The 24,874-nt window shown below is 67.2% G+C and overlaps 1 protein-coding gene across 2 annotated transcripts; it reads right to left on the bottom strand.

Moving 5' to 3' along the window:
- Positions 1–521: 521 nt before the first annotated feature.
- SEMA3F (semaphorin 3F) lies at positions 522–24,097 on the bottom strand. Of its 2 annotated transcripts, XM_068408462.1 has the most exons (19): positions 24,009–24,097; positions 20,775–20,939; positions 11,969–12,129; positions 11,745–11,807; positions 10,882–11,001; positions 9,509–9,589; positions 7,329–7,422; positions 6,817–6,936; positions 5,679–5,818; positions 5,488–5,602; positions 5,183–5,252; positions 4,914–5,058; positions 4,575–4,797; positions 3,703–3,791; positions 3,383–3,424; positions 2,969–3,126; positions 2,823–2,890; positions 1,959–2,092; positions 522–1,868 (listed from the first exon to the last, which is right to left on the bottom strand). In XM_068408462.1, the coding sequence occupies exons 2-19, from the start codon at positions 20,884–20,886 to the stop codon at positions 1,458–1,460; spliced, it is 2,346 nt and encodes a 781-aa protein (XP_068264563.1). In that variant the 5' UTR covers positions 20,887–20,939; positions 24,009–24,097; the 3' UTR covers positions 522–1,457. The 2 variants fall into 2 exon arrangements, with proteins under 2 accessions (XP_068264563.1, XP_068264564.1); XM_068408463.1 differs by lacking the exon at positions 9,509–9,589.
- Positions 24,098–24,874: the final 777 nt, after the last annotated feature.

Genomic DNA, 24,874 nt, shown 5'->3' with positions numbered 1-24,874 from the left:
AAAGTGCTCCCAGTACAGCCCAGTATCGCCCACTACCACCCCCAGTGCCCTCCTCTAGAGTCCCCCATGCCCCCAGTACCACCAAGTATCGGCTCCCAGTACCAAATCCTAGCGCTCCAGTACTTGTGCCCCCCAGTACCAACTCTGAGTGCTCCCAGTACCTCCAGTAACACCCAGCACTGGCCTCTCGCCCAGCCCAGCGTGCCCCTAACACCCAGGCAGTACCACCCACCACTGCCGCCTCCCCGTGCCTCCCGTCCTGCCCAGTGCCCACCCCTCAGCACCCAGTGCCCTCGGCTTCCCAGTGTTCCCAGTGCTCCCCCAGGGCCCCCCGCTCCCCGCCTGGCTCCAGCCCGGCCCTCCGCACCCCCGGTGGGGCTCGGGGCAGGGTTAAGGGCATATGGTGTCTGGGCCAGGCCCCAGCGCAGCCCCCGCCTGCCCGCCCCCTGCCCGCTCCCTGCCCACCCCCTGCCCGCCCCCTGCCCGCTCCCGTCCCCACAGAGCACACGCAGGCTCCCACCTCCATCCCAAAGCCAGTTTATTTGGGGGTGCCCCGGCTGTGGGGGGGGCATTTGCTCGGCCCCAGCTGCCCCTGCGCTCCCCACGTACAACTATTTACAGCCCCCGACACCCGCCGGGGTGCCCCGAGGGGGTGGGTGATGGGCTGGGTCACCCAAACGCCCACGGGTGGCCCAAATGTCCACGGGTGCAGATGCCAGTGAGCGCCCAAGGTTTTACCCCAGCACAGTCCCTTCGCCTTCCCTTCCCCACCCAAAGACCTGGCTGAGCCCCTGCCATGGCCTGGACACCTGGGTTTTGGCTGGAGGGTCCTGTCTCCCCCTCACCAAGCCCCCGGAGTGGGGGACGAGGCCGTGTACCTTGGCCCCACAGCCCCCTTCTCCTCGGCTTGCCCGGTGGTCTGCAGCTTCCCCGCAGAAAGCACTTGCTCCTCAATAACCGGGTGGGGAAACTGAGGCACGAAGCTGCGAGGGCCATGCCCAGGTTGTCGGGGGCAGACCTTGGTTGATGCCACCTCTCCCCCTGCCTCATCCCTCCTGGCTGGAGTTTGTCACCCCCTCCCACACCAGGACCTGCCACCTCCAGCTCCCGCTGTAGTGCCGTGCCCCAGCGGGGGGCAGACAGCAGCCGCGGTGCCCGGTGGTCCGCGCACACCAGGACCCTGGGGTCCCAGGGCGGGGCAGACAGCAATGGGGGCTGCGGCCACCCCGGGGGTCCCCGCTCCTCCCAAGGGCCGGGAGGTGGGGGTCACATCGCCCCAGTGACTATGTACAACCTACAAATAAATACTGTCTCCTGTGGGAGGGGGGAGCGCGTGTGTCTGCGTGTGTGTGTGCGTGGATGTATATATATATATTTATTTATTTATTTATAGATATTTTTAATATTAAAAGGGGGGAAAAATAGACCACTGTGCTAGCAAAGTCCCTGATGATGTCTCATGTGTGCCTGTAGGTCTCTGGCTGGTGATTCCGGCGGTTTCGAGGTTTCTTCTGGTCCTGCTGCTCCTTGGCTTTGAGGCCAGCCAGCGGCTGGGGGGGGCTAGCAGCCGTGTGCCGCCAGTAGCCCTGGCAGTACTGGTCCAGAAGTCCCATTTCGGGCTGGGTGAGGAGCTGGAGCAGGTCCTGGTAGTGGGGAGTGGGGGCACCGGGCAGGCCGGGGGGGGTCTCCGCCTGGACCAGCACAGCGTGGACGGCGCGGCCGCTGAGGACGCGGAGCTGCACCTTGGTCACCGTGTGCTTGAAGTTGTTCTCGGTGGCGGTGCAGGTGTAGAGGCCGCTGTCGGCGAGCTGGAGGGCGCGCAGCAGCAAGCCCTGCTCCGTCCGCAGCACCCTGCCCTCCACCCGCAGCTGGACGGGGAGAGGCGGCATGGCTCGGTGGGCTGGCGCCCCTCGGCACCCCCGGCACCCCGACTCCCCCGGCACCGCGCCCTGCCCTACCTCTTTCCGCCGGTCGCTGTTGTCCTTCTGCAGCAGCCACTTGACGGTGGCCTGGGGCGAGCGGGGCTGGCACTCCAGGAAGGCGGTGCTGCCCTCCACCCCGTACTGCACGGCCTCCACCGCGTTCTTGTTAGCTGCAGGGCGGGCCGCGGGCAGACGGGTCGCATGGACAACTCCGCGGCCCTGTCCCGCTGCCCAGCCCGCCTGCTCTCCAAGGGAGAGCTCCTGCCCACCTCCAGCCACAGGCCTGCCTGCTCCCAGACACCCAGCAAGTGTGCTCCTCCTCCCCTAGTACAGCCGTCCTTCCACGAGGGTGTCCATCCATCCATCCATCCACCCACCCACCCATGTTCATCCTCCTCCAAAGTATCCATCCATTCATTCATCTACATACCCCTGAACTTGTGCTCATCCTTCTCCTCATCATATCCATCCATCCATCCATCCATCCGTCTATCCACCCATCCAAATCTGCTTTCTCCTCCCCAACATATCCATCCATCCATCCATGTTCCATCAATCCATATTCTATCCCCAAGGTATCTATCTATTCATCCATGTTCATTCTACTTGTCAATGTATCCATCCATCCATCCATTCATTGACCCACCCATCTGTGCTCATCCTCCTGCCCAACATATCTATCCATCCATCCATCTTCATCCTCCTCTGCAATGTATCTGTTCTTTCATCCATCCATCCATCCATCCATCCATCTCCTCTTCCCATACATCCACCCACACAACCACCGACCCACCAAGGGCATCCATCCACCCATGTCCCCCTCTGGCCGTTGCCCCCTGCCCTCAGCACACCCCCCAGCTGCCCCCCGTGTTACGGGGCCGTGCCCCAGGCCTCACTCACCGTTGGAGTTGTAGCCCCGGCACTGGCGGATGGGGTTGCCATGCCGGACGTCCTGCCGCCGGCTCCGCCTGTGGGGAGGCGGGAGGTGAGCGGGGGAGCCCGGGGCTGGGGGGTCCCTCCCTGCGGCACTCCCCGGCCCCCTGTACCTCTTGGAGGAGGCGGAGTAGCGGGTGCAGGCGCTGCCGTCCCAGGCGCAGTAGGGGTCCCGGGCCAGGCAGCAGTCGGCGCAGGCTTCCCCGTACACGTCGCAGCGGTGCAGGGCCAGGTGGGTGACACCGACGGCCGAGGACACGTACAGCTGTTGCTGTTGGGGGGACAACGAGGACAGGGTGAGACGTCATCTCATCCCCACCCTGCAAAGACCCCCCAGAATGAGCTGCAGCCTCCCAGTACTGGGACTGGCCGAGACACCAGAGCCACCCAAGGGCCACCGGAGCCAGGTCACCCTGGGGCCGCACGTGCACCTCCCGCTCTGGTGCTGCGGTGACACTGGGCAGTGCCACAGCAGGGTCCATGTCGGGATCAATCTGCCCAGCCCCCTGCCACGACCCGTGACTCACCCTCTTGGAGGAGATGGTCATCGTCTTGATGGGTGCTGGCACCTAGAAGGGAGCAGGAGTGAAGGAGATGGAGGGGTGACCGCCTGGCCTGACGCTGCAGCCCCGGGGTGGCACCCCAGACACCCTGCAGGGAGCTGGGGCAGGCAGGGCCGGGCAGGGGGAGATGCGAGGGGGCAGCAGGCAGGAGGACCAACGCTTGGGGTCCCTCCGGAGCCGGTCAAGGGGTGGCTGGTGTCCCAAAGGGCTGGTTGGTGTCCCAAGGGGCTGGCTGGCTGGGTCAAGGACACTCAGCAGAGGGTGGAGGGCAGGACAACCCTTACCTTGAACACCTCAATCTCCTCCAGCATGAGCTCCTCTGTCTCCATGTCGTCCCGGGGGAGCACAATGACCTTCTGCACGGTGCCCCGATCTGCAAGACACCATGGTGCCCGGGCACTCAGTGCCACCCCTGGGCACACACACCCTCCCCTCCTGGGAAGGGGGTCCCTGCTGAGGCTGGAGGGAGGAAGGACCCCCCAAGCCTATCCCCATCTCTCTCCTGCTGCAGTGGGTGGCTGTGCTGGGGTGTGGCACAGGGACTGCAGACAGGGATGGGCACCAGGGCAGGGGGAGAACCAGGATGGATCACGGGGGCTCTGGGAAGCACCAAGCTGTGTGACAGTGCCCCCAGGATGGGTACTGGGGCCAGGGAAGAACAGGGCAGGATGCTGGTGCCTCTTGGATGGGCAATTGGGCAGGGGAAGGTCGAGGCTGGATGATGGTGGGCTTAGGATGGGCAATGGGAAGCACAAGGCTGGATCACAGAGCCCGTAGGATGGGCACTAGGGTCAGGAAAGGATGAGGCTGGATGGTGGGACCCTGGGATGGGCGCCAGGGCAGGGAGAGGACCAGGCTGGATGGTGGCAGCCCTAGGATGGGAGGTATCATGCTGGACCGCTGGCCCTGGGGACCGGAACTGGGCTAAGGGAAGGACCAGGCTGGATGGTGGGGTCTGTGGGATGGGCACCGGGGCAGGGGAAGGACCAGGCTGGAGCTTTGAGGAGAGGCAGGGATCTCAGGGGGGGGGTCTCAGCTCCTCGCCTCACTCCAGCATGGTGGAGGGCACCGTGCTCTGGCCAGCCCTGGTGGTGCCCATGCCCTCCGGGGCCGCGCCGGAGCATGCTGCGTTCCCCGCGGTGCGCGGCGTGGGTACCTGTGCCCAGGAAAAGCACCTCATAGCGCCCGTCTGCCGCGTCCACCTGGTCGACGGCCACGGTGGTGAAGCGGTAGTTGACGTTGGTGCGGACCACCAGCGGCTGGCGGTGGGTGGGGTACACGGCGTGGTACATCAGCGGGTGCGCGCGCATGAAGTTGATCACTTCGTCAGGGTAGTCCTTGGTCGACTTCATGGACGGGGTGAAGGTCCCCCCGGGGCACTGCGGCACAAACGCCGCCCGCGCTCGGTGACCCGGGACCTGGGCGTGGCCCCGAGGGTGCCAGCCGCCTGGCAGGCCCCGGCTCACCTCCCCGCGCGCCGCCCGGGGGTACTTACGGTGCCTGGCCGGGGGTAGGGCATTTTGCCCGTGTAGGGCATCCACTGGTAGTTGGGTCCCTCCTTGTGCGCGAAGGGCCCGTTGAAGACCATGCGGATGTCGGCCATGGAGTAGACGCAGACGGCAGAGCCCTTGAAGACCGACCTGGGAGGAAGGACCTGCTGCCACCCTCCAGCTTAGCGCTGCCTGCCACCGCGGCACCACCGGGACCCCCACCCAGCTGGGGACCCCCCGTCTGCCGCCCTGCGCCGGGAGGGTCAGTACTCACCCCGAAGCGGAGAACACGGCGTAGATAACGGGGTTCTTGGTGTCCTGTGTCTGTTGGATGAAGACGTCCTCTTGGGACAGAAAGATGAGGGTGTCACCATGGGGAAGGCGGGCAGGGACCCCCCTCGCACCCAGGGACACCAGTGCGGGGGGGAGAGCAGCTCCCCGTGGGAGAGGTAAGAGGTGGGGGGCAGCAAGGGGGTCCCCAGCCCTCCCCGTGAGACAAGGTACCGCGTCACCTCCCCAGGGTGCCCCCCAAGCCCGCAGGGGTGGAGAAGGCCCCCGGCCCCCTCCTCGCCCACTCACGGAGTTCGTCGAAGTGTGTTTCGATCCCATCGGGTCCCGGCACGGAGCAGACGAGCCGGGCCTTGAGGAAGGTGCTCCACTTGTTCACGAGGCAGCAGTGGCCCCCGTCGTCGTTCTGCAAGGGAGGGACCCCCGCGCTCAGCCCGGCCCGGCCCCCTGCCCGCTCCCCGCCTGCCCGCTGCTCCACGTACCAGGCAGATGCGCCCGATGCGGGAATAGACCCCAGGGCTCAGCGGGGCGTCGGCCGACTTCTCTCGGAAGAAGAAGTAGAGCTTGTCGTCGTTCCTCTCGCTGCTGTCGGGGATGAGCTGGGCGCGGACGAAGGCTGGGTCTGGAACGGCACAGCACAGCACCGTCAGCCCAGCGGCACCCCCTGCCCCATGCCACCACGGGATGCTGAGGCCCCCTCTCCTCCAGCATCCCCCCACTCCTGGAAAAGCACTGCCACAGTCACGGGGTGAGAGCTGGATCTGGACCAGAGCCGCAGAGGTGGGCTGAGGAACCGAGTCTCTCTGGTGGTCATCGGTGCTCTGGGAGGGACTCGGAGCATCTCTGAGGTCCACAGGGTAGAGGGCTACAGCAGCAACATGAGCAGGGCGGTGGGAACTGGTCTTCCCCCCCTGGGGAGGAACCACACAGCCTGGAAGCTTCTCAGGAAGCTTCTCCCTGCCATCCATCAGCCGGTGCCCAGCCTGTGCTGACAGCTCCCCCTCTTCGGGTTACCGCCCTGCCGGCCCCCCAGCCTGGCAGGACCAGCCCATCTGCTCTGCTCTGTTTACTCAGCTGCTGCCCCGCGGACAGGGGTGCTTCAAGGGGAGCAGGATGAGCGCTCAGGGTCACTGATTGCAGGCGACATGGTTGACATCTCAGCCCTGCAGAAACCCACGGACAAACTCCAGCAGAGCCAGCCCCATCTCTCACCATCTGGCTGCTCCCGCCGCCCAGCAAAGCCCCCAGCATGTCTGTCACTGTGCCTCACACAGCTATCCCTCTGCTCTTCTGCCTAGACTTCCTTCCATCCATCCATCCATCCATCCATCCATCGTCTCTCCATTCATCCATCCACCAATCCATTCATCATCCACCAATCCATTCATCCATCCATTATCTGTCCATCCATCATCTGTCCACCTATCCATCAACCATCAACCATCCATCCACCCATCCATCCATCTACCCATCCATCCCACACCACCACCCATCCACCTGCCCATGATGGCTACTGTCTCTGTCCTGGGAGAAGGATGCAGTACGACACAATGGGTCTCATCTCTATGGCTGGAGCCGTGGGATCCCCAGGGAACCTGGGCCAGTGACACCCGAACTCACCATTGAGCCAGCGTGAATTGTACTGGTCTGTCCTCATGGCCGTCTGCTTGCCCATGGTGCGGAAGATGGCTGCGTCCGTGCCCATGAAGTCGATGTAGACGCCAGCATAGAGTTCTTCATCTGCGGAGGGCAGAGATCAGACAGGGACCCCCACCTAGTCCCATCCACTCACCTTACCCCACTGCCCTGGGCTCCATCCAGCCCCAACTCCAGCCAGTAGCCACCAGGCAACCAAGAGCCCCTGCCCATGGTCATCCCAGACAGCTCAGGATGTTGGCACTGCTCTGTAACCAGGACCCCCACCTCCACTGGGCCAGGTGCCCAAGGGCAGGGCATCCCAGGTGCCCGGCCATCTGCAGCTGGAGCGGGCAGGGGCGGCAGGGGCAGGGAGCCCGACTCCTGGGGGATATTTGGGCAATGCAGGAAGACGACGGGAGCAGTTGTCCCATCTCGCCTGCTTGTTCCCTCTGCCCATCGCAGGAGCAACGGCACCGGGGAGCTACAGGACTCACTGATTAACGCAGAGACGGTGTCTACTTTGGGGTCGTAGGAACACTTCCCCTTGCCCGACTCCAGCTTGTCCGGCTCCAGGTAGAAGATATAATCCTGGAGAAGGAAGCAAACGGAGGAGCTGGTTAGACTGTCACCCCTCCGTCCCTGTGGCACCTTCCAAAGCCCACCAGGAGAGGCAGCATCCTCTGGGATGGAGCCCAGCGGCAAGGACAGAGGCGAATGGACCACACCAGTGGTCTGCAGGCCTCCTGAGAAGCTGAACCCTCCGTGAGCTACTCCTCCGATGTTGCTGGGTGCTCCTCCATGTCCTCCACCGCTTAGAGACTTGGCTGAGCTGCCAGGCATCCATCCCCTGCATCCTCTTCCAGGCCAACATCTCCCTCCGGCCGCCTCTTCGCTCCGTACGGCTGCACCACGCATCGCCGCTTGGCCGGCTCCGGGTTACACAGCTCCAGTGGCTGCCTCAGGTGGGGTCTGGCCAGCGGCACAGCTCAGCACAGCTCGGCACAGCTCGGCTGCCGGACCCGCCACGCTCCTCTCGCCAGGACCCGTTCTCCAGCCGGGGTGGCATCGTGGTGAGGTGCCGCACCCGCTCCAGGGGATTCGCCCCACGCCGTCAGGAGCCGTCGCCCCGCCACCGCCTCTGCCGTCCCCACGGCCATCCCTGGCGCTGTCACGTGTCCCCGGCCAGGGGTGAGACCCACGCTGCCTCCAGAGCCGCTCGCAGACCCCTCTGCCGGTGCGGGCTGGGGGCAGGCAGGGCCAGGCTGGCCCAGCCATGTCTCCCCTCACCCCCGGCGTATGGACCCCCGGGGATGGGATGAAGCAGCAGCACAGCACTACCCGCAGGAGCCCCGGTGCAGGGCGACCTCAGGCAACCAAACCGGGCTGGCAGAGCTGCCCGCTGGCCCTGTGTCCTGGCTTTGAAGCAGGGGTGACAAACACGGTGGCTGCCGCCCTCCGTCGAGGCAAGCAGGGTCCTGGCAGAGCCCCCGGGACGGGCAGGAGGCAGTGGGGAGCTGGGGTGCTCCCCGTGCACATCTCCCACCGGAGGGTTCGCCCACGCCAGCTCCTCCCGGGGCACACAGCCCCCGCGGTGGGCACAGCCACGGCCACGCTGCCAGCGTCCCCATCACTGCACCGCGCCACCAGCACCATCACAAATGCCTCTGCCCAGCGCTGGCCCCACTCCCGAGCCGGGCAAACTCTGCGGGGACGCCCTGTCTCTCTGGGCAGCCCTGGCCCCCTCACCCTCCCGGCCAGGTCACCCACAAGCCGCCACTGGTGCCGGCACCGCCGTCTGGTTAATGCGCCTTGAGACGCACGGGAGCTGCTGGGAAGAGGGTGCCGGGGGCCCCGAGGGAGCCCCTGCTTGGGGTGCACCCCCCTGCAGGCGCTGGGGCCAGAGCCAGCAGGGAGGGAGGAACGGGGGGGCTGAAACGGTCGCGGTGCGTCCCCTGCTGCCGCCGGGGAAGGTGGCAGCAGGAGGTGCCAGCAGCTGGTGAGGTGCCCTCTGCCCACCCAGCACCTGCCCTCGGGGCGGAGGGACAAGCGGGGGGACGCCCAGGCTGCCGCAGGGTGCCCGCGCCCCACGCGCTGCCCGGCCCATGCACCGACCCACGTTAGTCCGGAGGGGAGAGACTCCGGGGTGACACTGTCAGGGCAGGCTGACGCTGGGTGTCCCCAGAAGCCGGGATGACACAGGGATGACTCCCTGAGCCCTCTTGCCCGCCGGGATGACACAAGCCCCTCCCGGGACAGGGTGCAGCAGCTCTCAGCCATGTTTTTGTAGACCCTACCAAAAGCCCTCCTGCGCATCGCCTTGGCATCCTCCCCTGGGAACTATCCCAGCTCCTGGGACACGCGGTCCTGCTTCCAAGGGACACGGCAAGCCCAGAGCCAGGATGGGGAGAGCCACCGTCCCTGACAGTGTCCCCCACGGGGGGCCCATAGGTGGCCTGGGAGGAAGGAGTTAGTGACAGAAGGAAAGCGGAGACGCCAGGCCAGCGGCCAGAGGATGCCGTGCCGAGAGGGGAGGAGATGGTGGGGACGCCCAGGGCACGGGGCGCCCGGCCCGGGGGTCGGAAGCATGCCGGTGGGAAGGAGAGGAGCCCGCAGCCCCGGCGCACCGGGGGGAGAGGTGGGCACGGCTGCGGCGGGCTCCCAGGCCGGTCCCCACCTTGCTGTGTGCTGGTCTCGGGCTGAGGGGGCCGTCGGCGGAGCTGCTTTCCCGGCCTCCCGGCTGGCTCGGCAGAAACCCCTGGGGAGAAGGAGCAGGGCAGAGAGTTAGCGCCGGCGGGGGAGGGACCCCCGGGGCGGGGGCAGGGGGGTACCCCCCGAGCAGGGGTGCCGGCGGGGGTCCCCGGGCACTCCATGTCGGGCTGGCCTCCAGCAGGGGCTGCTCCGGGACGGATCCTGCTCTCTCCCGCAGAACTGGGGTGCCCGGTGCGGGGCAGGAGCTGGCAGTGCCCTGGGCAGAGGAGCGACGTCCCGGTGCCAAGCTGCGGCACGGGGGGAGCTACCGGCACCGCGGGGGTCACCGGGACCCCCCCGTCCCTGCCGTGCTGCCACTGGTTCCCCCGCAGGGGACACACGGTGCTGTCCTCAATCGCACCAGCACCGCCGGTCCTCCTCAAATGCTGCCACCGTGCAGTCCAGTCCTAATCCAGTCCCAATCCAGTCCCAGTCTGGTGCCAATCCGGTCCCAATCCAGTCCCAGTCCGGTGCCAATCCGGTCCCAACCCAGTGTGGCCCGAGCAGCACCCGCCTCTCTCGGTGCCCGTGCCAGGCTTGGGGGCACCGGGGCAGCCGCCCGTCCTCCACGTCCAGCGCCGTGCTCCTCCCTTGGCTCAGGCTGGCAGCGCCCGGCTCACTCCAGCCGCAGGAGAGGACACAGCCCAGGACCTGCCACCCCGGCGTGGAGGGGACAGCCACCTCACAGGGCTCGGGGCCCCCCGGGATGCCTGCACTGCTGCTCGCAGAGACCAGCTCCTCCCAGGGCCGTCCCAAAAGCACTCCCTCTGTCTGCCGCACGTCCAACCCAGTGGCACGTGGCTTCAACGTCACCCTCTTGCTGCACGCGGCGGTCCTCGGGGCTGGGTGACACCCATCCAGGGACACCCCTGGCACAGCCGCACGCGCCAGCGTGGCCCCTGCCGTGGTTCTCCGGCGCTGGCGCGGTGCCGGGCATCCTCCACATCCGTGTCAAGCTGGTGGGAAGCCGGGGGAGGACACGTCCCTCACCCCAACGGAGATCCAGCACTGGCTGTGGCCGGCGGGCACGTCGTGTGGGAGCCGGCGTCGGGGTCCGGCCCGGTTCCGGTGTGAAGAGAGGTCCTCGGTGTGCGGAGGGGGCTGGCCCCGCTCGGCAGCACGGCTCCATGGTCAGCCCCCAGCCTGCCGCTGCCCACAACCCTCTGCCCCCCAAACCTCCCGGCACCTCAGCCGTGACACGCCGCCCTCCCGCACCCCGCTGCAGTCCCATGGCGGCTGCCCCGGCACCACCGGGCCGCACGCTGGCTCCTCGCGCCCCCCGTCCCTCCCGCCCCTCACCTGGGCTTTGCGCCCGCGGTTGACGAAGGCGCAGATGGGGTTGTAGGCGCCGGTGCCGCACACGTAGAGGTGGGTCCGGTTCCAGGGCTGGATCAGGCGGATGAAGTTGCCGCACTCCCCCTGGGAAGTAGAGGAGGGGGTGCCAACCCCAGCAAAGGGACGAGGGCACCTCCCTTCCCACTGCCTGCCAGCACCCGCGCTGGGGTGGGCACCACGGGGTCCAGCCCCCTGGCACGGGGTAGGAGCTGGGGAAGGGAGAAAGCAGGCTGAGGAGCTGGGAGGGTGGGAGGCTGGCGTGGGGCATGGGCTGGCATGGGACGGGGCATGGGGCCATAGGGTGGGGTGGGGCCACAGGTTGGCATGGTCATGGGTTGGCACGGGTCTTGGAATGGCATGGGGCACGGGTTGGCACGGAGCATGGCTTGGCATGGGTCATGGGATAGCATGGGTTATGGGTTGATATGGGTCATGTGTAGTTGTGGATCATGGGTTGGTACAGCCCATGGGATGGCATGTGGCATGGGACGGAACGGGTCAGGGGTTGGCAGGGGCCATGAGCTCGCATGCTGGAGGGCCCAGCCCTGGCTGGTGGGAGGAAGCAGCGTGGGGAGCTTGGCCTCCTACTTGCCCATGAAGCCCTCTAGGACCTGCACGGCTGGGACAGAAAGGGTGGCAGGACACCGAGACACCTTGGAGTGCTGCCCCCATCCCGGCATGGCTGCAGGTGCTGCCGTACTACAGGGGACCCGAGGGGACCCCAGGGATGGCTTTTCCAGGGTTGGATACAAGGACGTGAACCCCCTCCAGTGCTGGCCACCAGCCCCCCCACCACTACCAGCAGGGGGCTGATGGTGGCCACTCACGTTGCTGTTCTTGCCCGACAGGACGCACTCCTCGATCCTCTGCTGGGACGCGGGCCAGTGGATCTGCGGAGACACCATCCAGGGGTGACCAGGGCTCCCACCTGGCCCCACCTCTTCCCCACCAGCACCAGCGATGCCCATCGAGCTCTTGCCCCGGCATCCAAAATGCCCCCTCGGATGCCCGGTTGCCCCCCTTCCACCCGTGCTCTGCAACGGCAGCTTACGATGAGGGGCTCGCGGTTGATGTCGTGGAGGTCCAAGGAGAGGATGTAGTCCTTGCTGCCCACGTACATGCGGTCGTGGTCCTCGTCCTTCAGCAGGATGCGGTAGTCGCTGGAGTTGAGGAGGAAGTTGAAGAAGTGTGCCGTGCCCGTCGCCTTCAGCTCTGCGGGGGGAAAGGGGCACGCATCAGCACCCCAGGGACCCCTGCCTTCCCTCAGTGCCACCCCTGCCCCTGAGTCCAAGCCTGGTCCTGGCTGGAGGATGTCCTGTGAGAGGAGCTGCCCTCCTTCCAGCCCACGGTGTCCACCTTCCAGGCCATGGTGCCCTCCTTCCAGCCCATGGTGCCCTCCTTTCAGCCCATGATGCCCACCTTCCAGCCCCCAAATCCCCCTCCATGAGTGCCACGATGCTGCCACCTCTATGTGGGACATGGGACAATGATGGAGGTGCTCATGGCCAATTGGAACAACCAAGAGTGGACAGGGGAGAGGACAGCAGGACCTGGGCTCAGGAGACCCAGCACCCCACAGCAGGGAGTGGAGCTCCCCAGCGAGAGGGGGCAGGAAGCGGGGGCTCCCTTGCACTGCAGCCAAGAGTCTGCAGCTCCCAAAATCTCCGCCATCGTCCCTCTCCTGCCCTGTGTCCCCATGTCCCAGCCAGGTCACTGGTTCCTCATATGTGGCAGCTGGGACCCCAAGAAGCCAGCTTCTGGGGAGGGGACAAGCCTCTCCCCCGCCCCACGCACCCCATCCCCCCTTGGGAAGTTATTTTTAGCCTGAGTGTGGGAGCAACGAGTGAAAGAGGATAATGAGGGTCATGAATATTCACAAGTGCAATGAGGCAGCCAGATGGAAGGCAGAAGTGCTGCAGATGATGTGGGCCGGTGCCAAGGACCACGTGGCAGGGGCCAGGGCACGAGCAAGACAGAGGACCCCACCCCTGTGGGACACCATCTGCCCTGGATGCCACCCGCTTTGGAGGTGCCACCCCTTTGGATGCCACCAACAGCCATCGAATGCCACTCCAGCCATCAGATGCCACTCCCATGGGACATCATCTTCCCCGTATGCCACCCACTTTGGAGGTGTCACACCCTTTAGATGCCATCCCCAGCCATCAGATGCCACTTCCATGGGATGGTATCTGCCCCAGATGCCACCTGCTTTGGAGGTCCCACTGTCTTTGGAGGTGCCACTCTCTTTGGATGCCACTAACAGCTATCAGATGCCACTTCCATGTGTTGCCATCTACCTCCAATGCTGCCCCCTTTGGAGGTCCCACTCCCTTTAGAGGTGCCAACCCCTTTGGATGCCACCCCCAGCTATCGGATGCCACCTCTATCAGACACCATCTGCCCTGGATGCCACCCCCTTTGGAGATGTCACCCCCTCTGGATGCCAACCCCCTGGGATGCTGGCCCCATGAGCATCCCCCCCTGCAGAGTTTGTCCCTCCACGCAGGGACATGCCCTGTGCCAGCGCCGGGAGCTGGGGCTGGCTTGGGGCTGGGGGCAGCCCCTGGGGACGCCCCTTCCCAGAGGGAGCAGAGCAGGGTGCCGGGGGTCGGAGGTGGGAAGGAGCACGGCGGCTTCCAGGCAGGGCCAGGCAGGGCTCCAGCGGCCGCCTCCCAGTCCCACGGGTGTCCCCAGGGTCCCTGCCCATCCTGGGCACCCTGGGGACATAGGGGGCTGCCCTCTGTGGGGAGTGGGAGGGATGGGGGGGTGTGTATGTCCTGCACCCTAGCACCCTGGCACGGTCAGGGACCCCCTCGCACAGCCCTGGAGACCCCCCGCTTGGCATCCTGGGGGTGGACTGGGGGGGTGACAGGGGGGCGAGCGCCTGCAGGGCAGGGTGGGCACCCACCCTCCTGCTGGCTGGAGGAAAGGGGGGTCTCCATGGGAGCCCATGCCAAGGGGACACAGGGGTGCCCAGGCACGGCCAGACCCGTGCCCACCGGTGTCACTGGGAGAACCCGCCCTGTCCCACGGCCGGCAGTGGCGCTCCCCAGTCCCCAGCCCCGCGGTGGGGCACCTGCAACCGCTCGGCACTGCTCAGCTGCGGCCGCAAGGCCAGTGCGTGCCGGTACCGTGGGGAGGAAACCCACCGGGGAACGGCGTCACGGGACGGGACATCAACCTGCCCCCGGCCCGGGGTCTGCCCACCCGCCGGGGCGGCATGGACAGGGCAAGCGCCACGGGCACGCGGAGGGGCTGGGGCTTGGGGTGCCCCTGCCATGGCAGGGCGGGGTGGTGCAGCACGAAGGATGGGGGGCCGGGGGGGCCGTCCCCCCACCCGCCCCACCGCATGTTCCGCCTCCCGCCTCTCCCATCTGGGCTCCAGATGCTCCCTGTTGCCAGAGCTGGCTCGCCCGCCACCCGCGGCGTTCCCTGCCTGTCCCACGGTGTACCCTGCCTGTCCTATGGCGTCCCCTGCCTGTCCTATAGTGTCCCCTGACTGTCCTATAGTGTCCCCTGACTGTCCCACGGTGTCCCCTGCCTGTCCCACAGTGCACTGGGTCCAGTCCCTGCCTGCCCCATGGCCTGTGGCTGCCCCACTGTCCCACACAGTGTGTGTGTGTAGCACACGCGTGTGCCCCACGCAGGGCCCAGGATCAATTCACCGGGCCGTCCCCCCAAAGGAAGCTGGTGTCGTCGGTGGCAGAGCCAGGAAAGGGCAGGGCGGCTCTGGCAGCAGGTGACGCAGAGCACGAGAGGTTTGCCCCCGGTGCCGGGGAGCCGCTGCCGGTGCCGGACCCGCACGCCCAGCCATCCTGCTCGGGGCAGGGACAGCCAGCAAAGGTCCCAAACACCCCACATCCACCAGGACGGCCGGCCCTGGGGCCCAGCAGGGGCCAGGGCCAGCAGCACAAAGGGCCCCCGTTCAGCCCCCCACGCCCCAGCGATCAGAGGGGCACCCCCAAAGCGGGGCGGTGACAGACCCGCTGCCCCGTGACGCCCTCTTCAAAGGGGACGGAGGGGCGGGCGAGCCCCTGCCCCAACCTCTGACCTCCCGAACTGCCACCCCTCCGCCCTCCCCACCTAATCCCCTGCCACCACCGTGCCCCCAAACCTGCCCCCGGCAGCCATGGGGGGGTGCCCGGGGCTGGAGCGGGGTGGGGGGCTGGAGAAGCCGTCTTGTTAGGGGATGCGCCCTGATGAGCATATTCCCTCTCGCATCCCCGCCGTCACCCCCGGCTCCGTGGAGCTTCCCCGGCTGGCCGGGAGCCTAATCCCATTTCAATTGCCCAGCACTGGGGCCAGGAGCCGCCTGGCATCGCAGCCGCGGTGGCCTTGCTGGGGACCGTCCCCTCACAGCATCCCACGGAGCCCCCTCGGGACTCACCTCCCTGCATCGTTTGGTGGCCTCGGGCGTTGAGGTTGAATTACCCCGCGCCCTTGAGCGGTGCTGCAGCCAGGGACCCGCCAGACCCTTGCCCGGCAACGCGGGGCGACACTCGGCTCTGCCCACAGCACGGCCCCCTTACACACTCTGCAAAGCCAAATTTCCCCCGTAAAGCCAAATTCGGGCTGAATTTACAGCTCCGGCGCTGCCCAGCGGATGCCCACGCCTCCACCCTCGCCGGGTGGCACCTGTCGGCGATGCTGATCTCCCACCTCCATCAGTGCCGACAGGCGATGGGAGATCAGCACTGATCTCCAAAGCAAGGGTGAGATTTTGGAGGTCCCCAATAAACCGAGCATCTTGGGGGGCTGCTCACCCCCCCCCAGCCCCCCAAACCCTCCTGACCCCCCCCCACATCACCGGGGTGCCGACACGAAGCGTTAATGCCATCAGGACCCCAGCCGGTCACCTCCCCAGGTGCACCATCGCTGCACACACCCCCCCCCCGAAACCAATTACAGACGCTTTCACCTAATTAGTTTCTAATTATGAGCTTGTAGCACATTCAATATAATTAGCATGTAAATTACACGGCGTGTTTATATTCAATAACCGCTCTCCCCCCGGCTGGCGGCGGCAGCGCCTTTGGGGAGCCCTTTCTTGGCGCGGGGGCGAGCGGATGCCGACGGAGGAGCTCAGCGCCGACCCCGGGGGAGCCTGGCCCGGCCGACACCGACCCCACCTCCATCCTGCAGCGCTTCATCCCACAGATTTTATCAGCACACCTCAAATTTTCACAACGTCTCCCCCCCGCCAACCTTAATTTTTTTCCCTGCTTGAAATTTTGGGATGCGGGTTCCCGGGGAGGGGAGGGATGGGGAGGGCTGGACGCGTCCCCTCGCGTGTCCTAAAGCATTTGCTGTTATTGGGGCTGATCAAAGTGCTGGGTGGGTCGCCCGATGAAAGCAGAATTGCTTATTTGTTTGAGCACCACTCCGCTACCCCTTGATGGGTTATTTATGATGTAATTAAGCTAATTACACGTAATAAGAGAGTTTCCGTGGCCCCCAGCCAAGCTCTTTTCCCATTTAACCAATTCACAGGTGGGAGGAAACCGAAGCGGCTTTGCCGGGGCTTTGGGAGATGAAATGGCTCCAGCTCCTGCTCGCTGCCTGCCACCCCCAGCCCCACCGGGAGCATCGCCCCGCGCCAGTACCTGGCACCCGCCCCACCGGCCCCAGTGGCACGGGACAGGTGCCGCTCGGGTCAAACCCCACGGGATGAAAGCGGGGCCGGCCGGGTGCTCCCCCCGCCGTCGCCGCCTGGGTGCAGGCCAAAAAAATAAAACAAACAAAAAAAAAGAAAACCCGCATTTTTTCAGCCAAAACCGCTGATTCATCCCCCGTCGAGCCTGGTCGTGGGGAGACGTGCCCCAGCAAGTACGGCTGGCAGGGGGACCCTGTCCCCTCCAAGCACTGCTCGGCAGCCGCGACCCCGGTCCCCTGCGGGGAGCTGGGCCAGGGGATGCTCCGGCAGCAGGAAAACCTCCGCGGGAGGGAGCCCGGCTTCGGAAAAAACCTTTAACCTCCCCAAAAGGAAAGAGCTGAGCTGAGGGGTCCCCACCTGCCGCCTTCGGGGCTTTTTTAAAAATTTTTGGCCATTCTTTCTTCGCGCAGCCCCGAGAGCAGGGCAGGGAGCGGGGCAGGGAGCGGGGCAGGAGGGCGGCTGCTTTTCCAGCCCCCCAAAAGGCAGCGGGGAGGGAAGCGGCTGGGGGTGCTCCGGGCAGGGGCTGGCACCGTCGGAGCCGGGACACACACACACCCCCCCCAGGACAGGCCACGCTGGCTGCGCTGCTCCAGAAGGACCGTCGTTAATTTGAGGGATAACGAGCTTATTAGATATTGGCTTGGGGGGGCTGAAATCGCATCGGGGGGGAGTTAAGGAGCTTACGGAGCTTCGCAGCCGGAGCCCGGAGGGCTCAGTCTCAGCCATGCCCTGCGGGTGGGGGGGCCCTGCCGCAGCCCCCCACCGCCCCAGCCAGAGAAATCCTCTTAGGGGTCGCAGGGCTCAGCCCCACATCCCCCTCCTCCAAGCCACGGGATAGGGGACCGTGGTGTGCCCCCACCTTTGAGGGGTCTGAGGAGCAGCACAGGGGTCCAGTGCACCCACACCAGGGTGGGGACCGCCGGCGCCAGCATGTCCTCGGGGCTGGCTGTCCCCCAGCCCTTGGGCCTACCCACGCACCCCCCCCGTGTCCCCCCCATGTTGATCCCAGCCTGCTGTCGCCAAGCGGTGCCCGCAGCTGCGGCAGCTTAGGAGGGCGCCCGGGTGGCCCCCGGGGATACGGCCGCCTCGCCGGGCTCCTCTCCAGCCATCTGCCACCCCCCCAGCCCCGGATCAAACGTGCCGATGTCCCCCACCGCCAGCCGAGATGCCGGCGGGGCGGGAGGGGAAACTGAGGCACGAGGCATCCAGGAGCGAGGTCACGCAGAGGGCTGGCAGCAGAGCCCAGAGCAGACTCCACCGCTTGATTTATTCTTTTTAAAGTGATTTCCCCCCCCCCCAGCACAGGAACTGCCCTGCCTCTCACCCGGCCCCTCCCGGCCGGGGCTGCCCCCCGGCTGGACCTCTGCTGCGGCTTTTCCGAGAGGTGCCAGCACGGCTGTTCCGGTCGCCGCGGGGTCGGGGGGGAGCGGCTCCCCCTTTGAAGCCCCACGGAGAGCCCTGACCTCGAGGGCTTCCCGTGGCGATGCGGGGCGAGAGCCCACCCTTCCTTCCCGCATGCTTTTCCCACGCCGGACGGGGAGCAGGACACGGAGGGATGAATCACCATCATCACCATCATCACCTCCTGCATCCTCGCGGGGAAAGCACCGATGTCTCCGGTGCCCGAGCCCCCAGCACGGAGGAAGGCCCGGAGGAGAGGGGGCTGCAGGATGTGTACGGGAGAGGGGGGAATTGTTAGCAAGGAGATGATTAAAAATATCCACCCTATTTCTGGCCGGCACCGGGCTGGGATCTGGGAAGAGCTGTTGGCAAAAGGGAGCCGTGCCGGAGCCGCTCCCAGCGCTGTTCTTTCCGTGCCGGTCACCTTCCTCCCGCCGACACACGGACAGGAAAGCCTTGAGAGGGAGGACAGACAGACAGGGACCATGGGGATCAGGGGATGGGGGGAGGACCAGGGATGACCCTGCCCAGCCCGCCACCCTGCACCAGGGCGAAGGAGCTCGGCTCCAGCCCCCTTCCTATTGCTGACGGATTTTATACATATATTTTTCTTAAAGCACTCGAAGACGACGGGGCTCCACAGAGGATGACGCAGGCCCCGGGGAGCTGCGACAAACCTCCGGCGCGCGATAACAAGCGAAGGCAAACAAACCCCGCGACGCTCCCGGGGCTGGCGGGGCTCCAGGCAGTGCGGCCGAGGTGAGGCGCCGGGGGGGACACGGCGGCCCCTGCCTGCACGGCTCCTTCCCCGGCACCCCCCCGGGCGCCAGCGCCAGGCCACGGCCACCCCGGCCCCGCGGGGCACTGCTGCGGCAGGGATCTGCACCCCAACCCCAGCAGCATCCCTCCAGCCATGCCCGCACCCACGGCCACCGGGTCTCCCCCAGTGTCCCACAGCCACGGCCCCGCAGGCCAGCCCTACTCGTCACACCAGTGTCCCACAGCCCAGCCCCACCGCCCGCAGCCGCCCCAGGGGATTTGGGGCTGGGGATCTGGGTACCAGTCCCGGCCCGCCAGGCAATAGAAGGGGCTGGGCTGGCTGGGGAGCGCCACTGCTGCCCCACGTCTCTGAGGAGGCCCCGTATAAATTATTGACTCGGGAAAGCCACTTACCAGCAGCTCGGCGTGTGGTTCCCGCCTGGCCCCCGAGGAAACCGCTGGGCTAATTCTGCTCTGCTGCTGCCAGAGCACGGGCAGGGAAGGGGCGAGCAGCATCCCCTCCCCACCCCGGTGTGCTTGGAGCCGGCACGCCACCGACATTTCTTCTCCAAGTGCGAGTGCGAATCGTCCCTTCTCCCGCTGCAAACCTCCCCTCTGGGCAGCGCTGGCAGGGTCCTGCCAGCCCACACCAGCCAGGAGGGAGAAGGGCCGGCGATACTGATGCAGGCACTGGCGTGACGCTCCCAGGTCCCCCGGGCACGGATCTCGGCTCCGCCAAACCGGGGCCAAAAAACCCAACCCGAGCCAGCCCCCAGCCCGAGGCACAGCAGGCCCGACCACGCTTATCCGGAATTAATCCCGCTCCCCGGGGCACGCCGGTGGCTGCGGGACGCGTTAACACACCCCTTGCCGGATCCAGCCGGGGCTTCGCTGGAGCATCCCCTCGCCGCGGCTGTGAGGAAGAGATGCTGCGAGCTGGGACGAGGGATGCGTCCCTGGGTGGGAAACGGCAGCGGCCAAAGTGCCCCAGCAGCCCCACAAAAACCCTCCGAACCCGCCTTTCGGAGCGCACAGCAGTGCCTGCCGTGCGGGAGGAACCTCTCGCTCCTTTCCAGCCCGGACTTGTCCCCAGCCTCTTCATACCAGCCATTTTTCCTGCCGAGAGCAGCCTTTAACGCCAGCGCCTCGCCCTGCCTGCGCTGCCTTTGTCGCCACCCCCCTGGCCCCTCTCTGCCCGCCCGGAGCTGCCGTGCTCACCGTGCCGCTCCCGGGGCTCACGGCTTGGCACGCGGCCGCAGGGCGAAGGCACGGTGGGACGGCACAGCAGCACAGCCACGGCTCCCGCACGGCCACTCGCCTCCCCCGGCACCCCGAGGGGAGGCAGACACGAGGCTCCGCGTGCCTGTCACCCTCCTGACACGCGTCCCCGCGCTGGGACACAGCCAAGCAGGCAGCTGGTCCCGGCGGGGCGATGGCGGCACTGAACACACCGTGCCAGCACGGGCGATTTGTGCTCTGCTCCTCGAGGGCTGCAGCCCCGAGCCCTGCCTCATCGCCCCCATCAGCGTTCCCACGGCAGGAGCTCAGCACCAACCCCTCCACCAACGTGCACCCCAAAGCTGACCCGGGGGTCCTCCCCGCAGGCTCCCAGAGTGGGCGGGGGGGGGGTCGGGCAGCCCCAGTACCAAAGGGTTAAACCCCTTCCCCCCCCTCTGGCATCCTCTCCTCCTGCATTAATACCATCTGGGGGGGTCGGGGTGGCATCAAGCTGCTGTCTGGACTCGGGGGGGGCTGCCAGGGGGGCTCCCTGCACCTCAGCACCCAGCTTCACCCAATGGAGGGAGCCACCCACCCATGAGGGGAGGTGTACTGGGGGGACTGGGAAGGCCACCAGCCCCCTGACTGGGAGCTCAGCCACACTGGGATACGGATCCCCACGGAGATTTCTGGGGGTGTAGCTTGCTGATATCCCCCCCGGGTGAGGAGGAGGAGGAGGAGCAGCCTGGACCAGGGTGTCCCTGGTCTCCTCCACCTTTTTGGGGTCCTCCCTGTCCCCTGACTCCGGCCGCCGGGCTCTTACCTTTGAAGGAGAGCTGGACCCTGGGGGTGGCAAAGCCGTGGTCCTTGGCGTGGGCAGCCCGCCAGCCCAGAGTCAGCAGGGTGGCCCAGAGGAGGACGCCGACCACAGGCATGGTGGGCACACGCCTGGGCGTCGAGGTCGATGGGGGTCCGGGGGGGGCCGAGCCTGCCAAGGAGGGCACAGAGGGGGAGGGATGTCAGTTTGCTGCACCCGCCACCCCCCCCAGGGGTGTCCAAGCCCCCTCCATCTCCCCACGCCGCTCTTCATCACCCGCCGGGGAGGGCTGGGAGCCAGCCCTGGGGGGTCTCAGCCGAACCCCGCTCCGCAGGCTGGGGAGGGTGGGGGGCAGCGATCGGGGGGGGGGGGCACAGCCTCACCTCCGCGGGTGCCGTGCCAAGCGAGCGTGGCGGTGAGCACCGCTGCAGCACGCTCCCGGCCCGAGGCAGCGAGCCTTGCCCGGGTGAGCAGCATCCCCCCTCATCCCCCTACCCCAGCCCGCAGCATCCCCACCCCGCCAGGCTGCCTCCCCCCACCCCGGCACCCGGAGGGGTCCCAGCCCTCTGCCATTCCCCCCACCTCTCCTCCCAGCCCCCAGCAAAGCCACAGCGAGCAGAGCCGGGATCAAATCTTTCCAACATGAAGGAAATCTGGACTTCATTATTCCAAGAACATACAAAAAAAAAAAAAAAAAAAAGGGATTTTTTTTTTTTTTTTAAAAAAAAAAAATAGGAAGAAAAAGAAGGAGAAAAAAAAAAAAAGCCCTGCCTGTGTGCCAGGCAGCTGGACTCCCTGGGGCTCCGGCACTGAGCGGAGCCCGCCAAGCTGCCTCCAGCAAGCCACACACGCACCCCAGCACAGCACGGCACGGCACGCAGTGCCCCCCCGGCGCACCCCCCTGCCCCCCCACAGAGGGACTATCCCCTCGGGCCCAGGACCCCTCCCGAGGCAGCACCCTCCCAGGGGGCTCCGGCAGAGGCTTAGGGCAGGATCTGGAAGGAGGCCCGCGGTGGAAAGCCCCTCGCACCCCCAGGGAGCTGCCCACCCGGGGTGGGATGCGCTGTGCCGTGGTGCCCAGGTGGGCTCGGGCATGCAGGGAGCACCCAGTCAAAGGGGGTCTGCATGGCAGGGACAGGCGTTGCCTGCCAGCACGCTGTACCAGGGGGTCCCCACCGTGCCACCCCCTCCAGGATATGCCCTCCATGGCTCTGCCAGCTGCCACCGCGCAGCCCCACGGGGGACGGGCACACACGGAGGTGCCGGGTGGATGGCCGGGAACCCTTCAGGGCACCCTGGGAGAGGGATGCTGAGCTGCAAGCAGGGCAATCCTGCACCCCAGGGCTCTGCCTGCAGCCCACCCGGGTGGTCTGCCAGGCCCCTCCCAGGGTGTACAGCACCCACGACGCCAGCCCCAGTCCCCAGGAGGACAAGGCCAGCGGCACTGTCACCCACAGGCGGGTGCCGCCGCAGCCCCTCCAGCGACGCGCTTCCTCGAGCGGCGGGGCAAGACCTGGAGCGCGGTGGCACCGCCGTTCCCTGGGGCTCGATATTTTTTTTCTCTCACTCTTGCCTTTGGAGTCAGTAAATATTTCGCTTTGCTCTTCTCCCCCTGCGCACAAGCAGCTCCACTCCATTGTACTGGCATTCGGTCCCCTTCCAGGCTGCCCCCCCTTTCTCCCACCCGTTCCCAGGCTCTGCCCTTTCCACCAGCGCTGGGCTGGGACAGCCCGAGCCCCCAGTTCCTCCGCCAGCCAAAACTCCAGTTGGTTGCAGTTAAATATCCCCCCCCCCCAAAATCCAAACCATCCCCCCTCTCTCCCCGGCAGCTTTAGGAAATAATTCTGGCAAATCCCACTATTGCATTTGGATGGAGCGGCGTACGCGTCAGAGACAGGGAGCGAGATGGCAAACAAAGGAAAAGAGGGAGAGGAGGGGAGCGCAGCGAGCGCAGGGCGAGGAGGGGGGAAAGGCGAGCGGGGGCACCCGAGCCCGGCCGGGAAAGGCAAATTCCAAGGAAGCAAAAAGGGGAAACGGCCCATTGGAGCGCACCTTGGCCGGGAAATGGCGATTTCCAGGGTCATCTGCGCTCCAGGGAAACTGGAAACTCCAGGGGCGAGCGGCCACGTCCCTCCCCGCCAGCACCCGGGCTGGCTTGGGGATGGGGGGTTTATTTTTTTGGCAATTAAAGTTTGGCCATCGCTGGTGCTGCCGCAGGAAGATCAAAATCCTGCTCGGCTTTATCCCCCCTCCCCAGGTTGGTCAACTGAGTGCCACCGAGCCGAAGCGATTCGGGGAAGGTTTTCTCGGCTGGAATAGGGACTGCTTGGGGGGGCCGAGCCCCCGGGGTGGAAGGGGGCGAGGAGGGGGTGCCTCGGGGGGCTCGGAGGTCGGGCTGCCCGCCCGCCTGGTCCCAGCGGCCTCGGGAGCAAGGCTGGAGAGCAGGAGGGTTTGGGGAGGGCAGAGACCTGCGGGCAGGATGGGCAGCGGGAGGGCACCCGGCCCAGCGCCCCGAGGCGCGACGCCGCCGGCCGGAACGGGGAAAGGGAAAATAAGAAATAAAATCAAACCCCAGCGCTCGTCGCCCACCGCGGCCCCTCGCACCCGGGGAATAACTTTGCACAACTTTGTGCCGCCGGCCCTGCGGCACGCCTGGCCTGTCCCCCGGGACAGCCCTGTCCCCCGGCCCCAGTCGCCGCTCCCTGCCCGCACCTCCGGCCCCGCTGCGGCTCGGGGACCCACCGGGGCGGGGGGTCCCACCGGGGCAGGCTTCGGCTGCCCCACGCCACCCGCTCCACGGTGCCGGGGGGTCTCTGGTGCGTCCCTCCCGTCCCCTCCTCGGACACCTCCCCGCCGCCGAGCCCTGCGCAGCCCCCCCTGCCCCGGGAGCCCCCCGCCAGCCTCCGTCCCCGCCTGCTCCCGGGGTCCGTCCCTCTGCCTCAACCGGGACCGGGGCGCGCCTGCCCAGCCGCGGGCTCCCGGGGGTGGGGGGACCGGCGGGAACCCCCCACCCGGTATTTGCCCCCCTGCGAGGCGGGAGGAGGGGGGGTGCAAAGCACCCGGTGTCGCTGCCGGCTCGGCGCAGGGGTCCCAGCCCCGGCCCGCCGGCAGCAGCCGCCCCCCTACCTGCCCGTTTCACCGGGGGGTGGGACACACACACACGAGTTCCGAGCGGCGGAAAGTTTTCTCGGGGCTCCCCCCGCGCCGGGCCCCCGTTCCGCCGCCGGCCCCCGCCCTTACCTCTGCGGGGGTCCCGGCGGCGGCGGCCCGGGGCGGGTGTGGAGGGCGGCGGGGCTCAGCGCCGCGCCCGACACCCGCGGCCCCCCGCCATCTCGCGGCCGCGACTGCCGCCGCGGCCCCGGCCCGTGGAGCGGCGGCGGGGCGGGGCGGGGCGCGGGGCGGGGCCGGGCAGCGGGCGGCGGCCCAGCCCCGACCGGGCGCCGCAGCCCCGCGGGCTCGCCGCGGGGGGGGGATTTGCATGTCCCCGCCCACCATCCGTTCCAGCCCCGCCCGCCGCCCGGGGCCGCGGGTTCGAGCCCCGCCGCCGCCCCCGCCGCTCACCTCCGGCTCCGGCCTTTTGTTGCTCCGCGCCGGCGGCGCCCCGCCGTGCGAGGCCGCGGGCGGCTCGGGCGGCCTCCGACGCCCACCAGCCTCCCGCCGCCCCCGGGAATGAAGCGAATGAATAAGCGCCGTCCCTCCTTTGTCTGCCGAGGCGGGCGGCGGGGGGCGGCCCGGGGCGGCGGGAGGCAGCGGGGAGCCGAGCCCGGGCGAGCCGGCGGCTTTGTGAGAGCTCCGGCTCCGGCGAGAAACCGCCTCCCACACACGGCAACTCCTTGGGCAGGGAGCGGGGCTCCTTCCCCCGGCCCCACCTCGCTCCTTCTGCCGCCCCCCACCCCGGTTACTCCTCACCCCGGTTACCCCCCCCGGTGACCCCCAGCCCAGGGCAGCCAGGTGATCCCTGCCCTGCCCCGGGACCTGCCAGCCCCTGGGTGATCCCTGCCCTACACTGGTGCCCTGGCATCCTCTGCTCCAGGATCAGCTGGCCCCTGGGGGATCCCTGCCCAGCACCACTTCCCCTGCACACCACGGCAGTCCCTCCAAGACAG

The sequence above is a fragment of the Nyctibius grandis genome, chromosome 10, assembly GCF_013368605.1.
Source record: "Nyctibius grandis isolate bNycGra1 chromosome 10, bNycGra1.pri, whole genome shotgun sequence".
Lineage (NCBI taxonomy): Eukaryota > Metazoa > Chordata > Aves > Nyctibiiformes > Nyctibiidae > Nyctibius > Nyctibius grandis.
The sequence above is the reverse complement of the archived record's forward strand: the minus strand, read 5'-3'. Positions and strand labels throughout refer to the sequence as shown.

Bases quoted from the DNA above. Each gene is read 5' to 3' on its own strand.
- SEMA3F (XM_068408462.1), bottom strand. From the start codon at position 20,886: ATGCCTGTGGTCGGCGTCCTCCTCTGGGCCACCCTGCTGACTCTGGGC. The intron at 5,819-6,816 runs GTGAGTTCGGGT...GTGCCGTTCCAG, and splicing joins CAATTCACGCTGGCTCAATG to ACCCAGCCTTCGTCCGCGCC. The intron at 2,093-2,822 runs GTGAGTGAGGCC...CCCGCCCTGCAG, and splicing joins CCGGGGCTACAACTCCAACG to CTAACAAGAACGCGGTGGAG.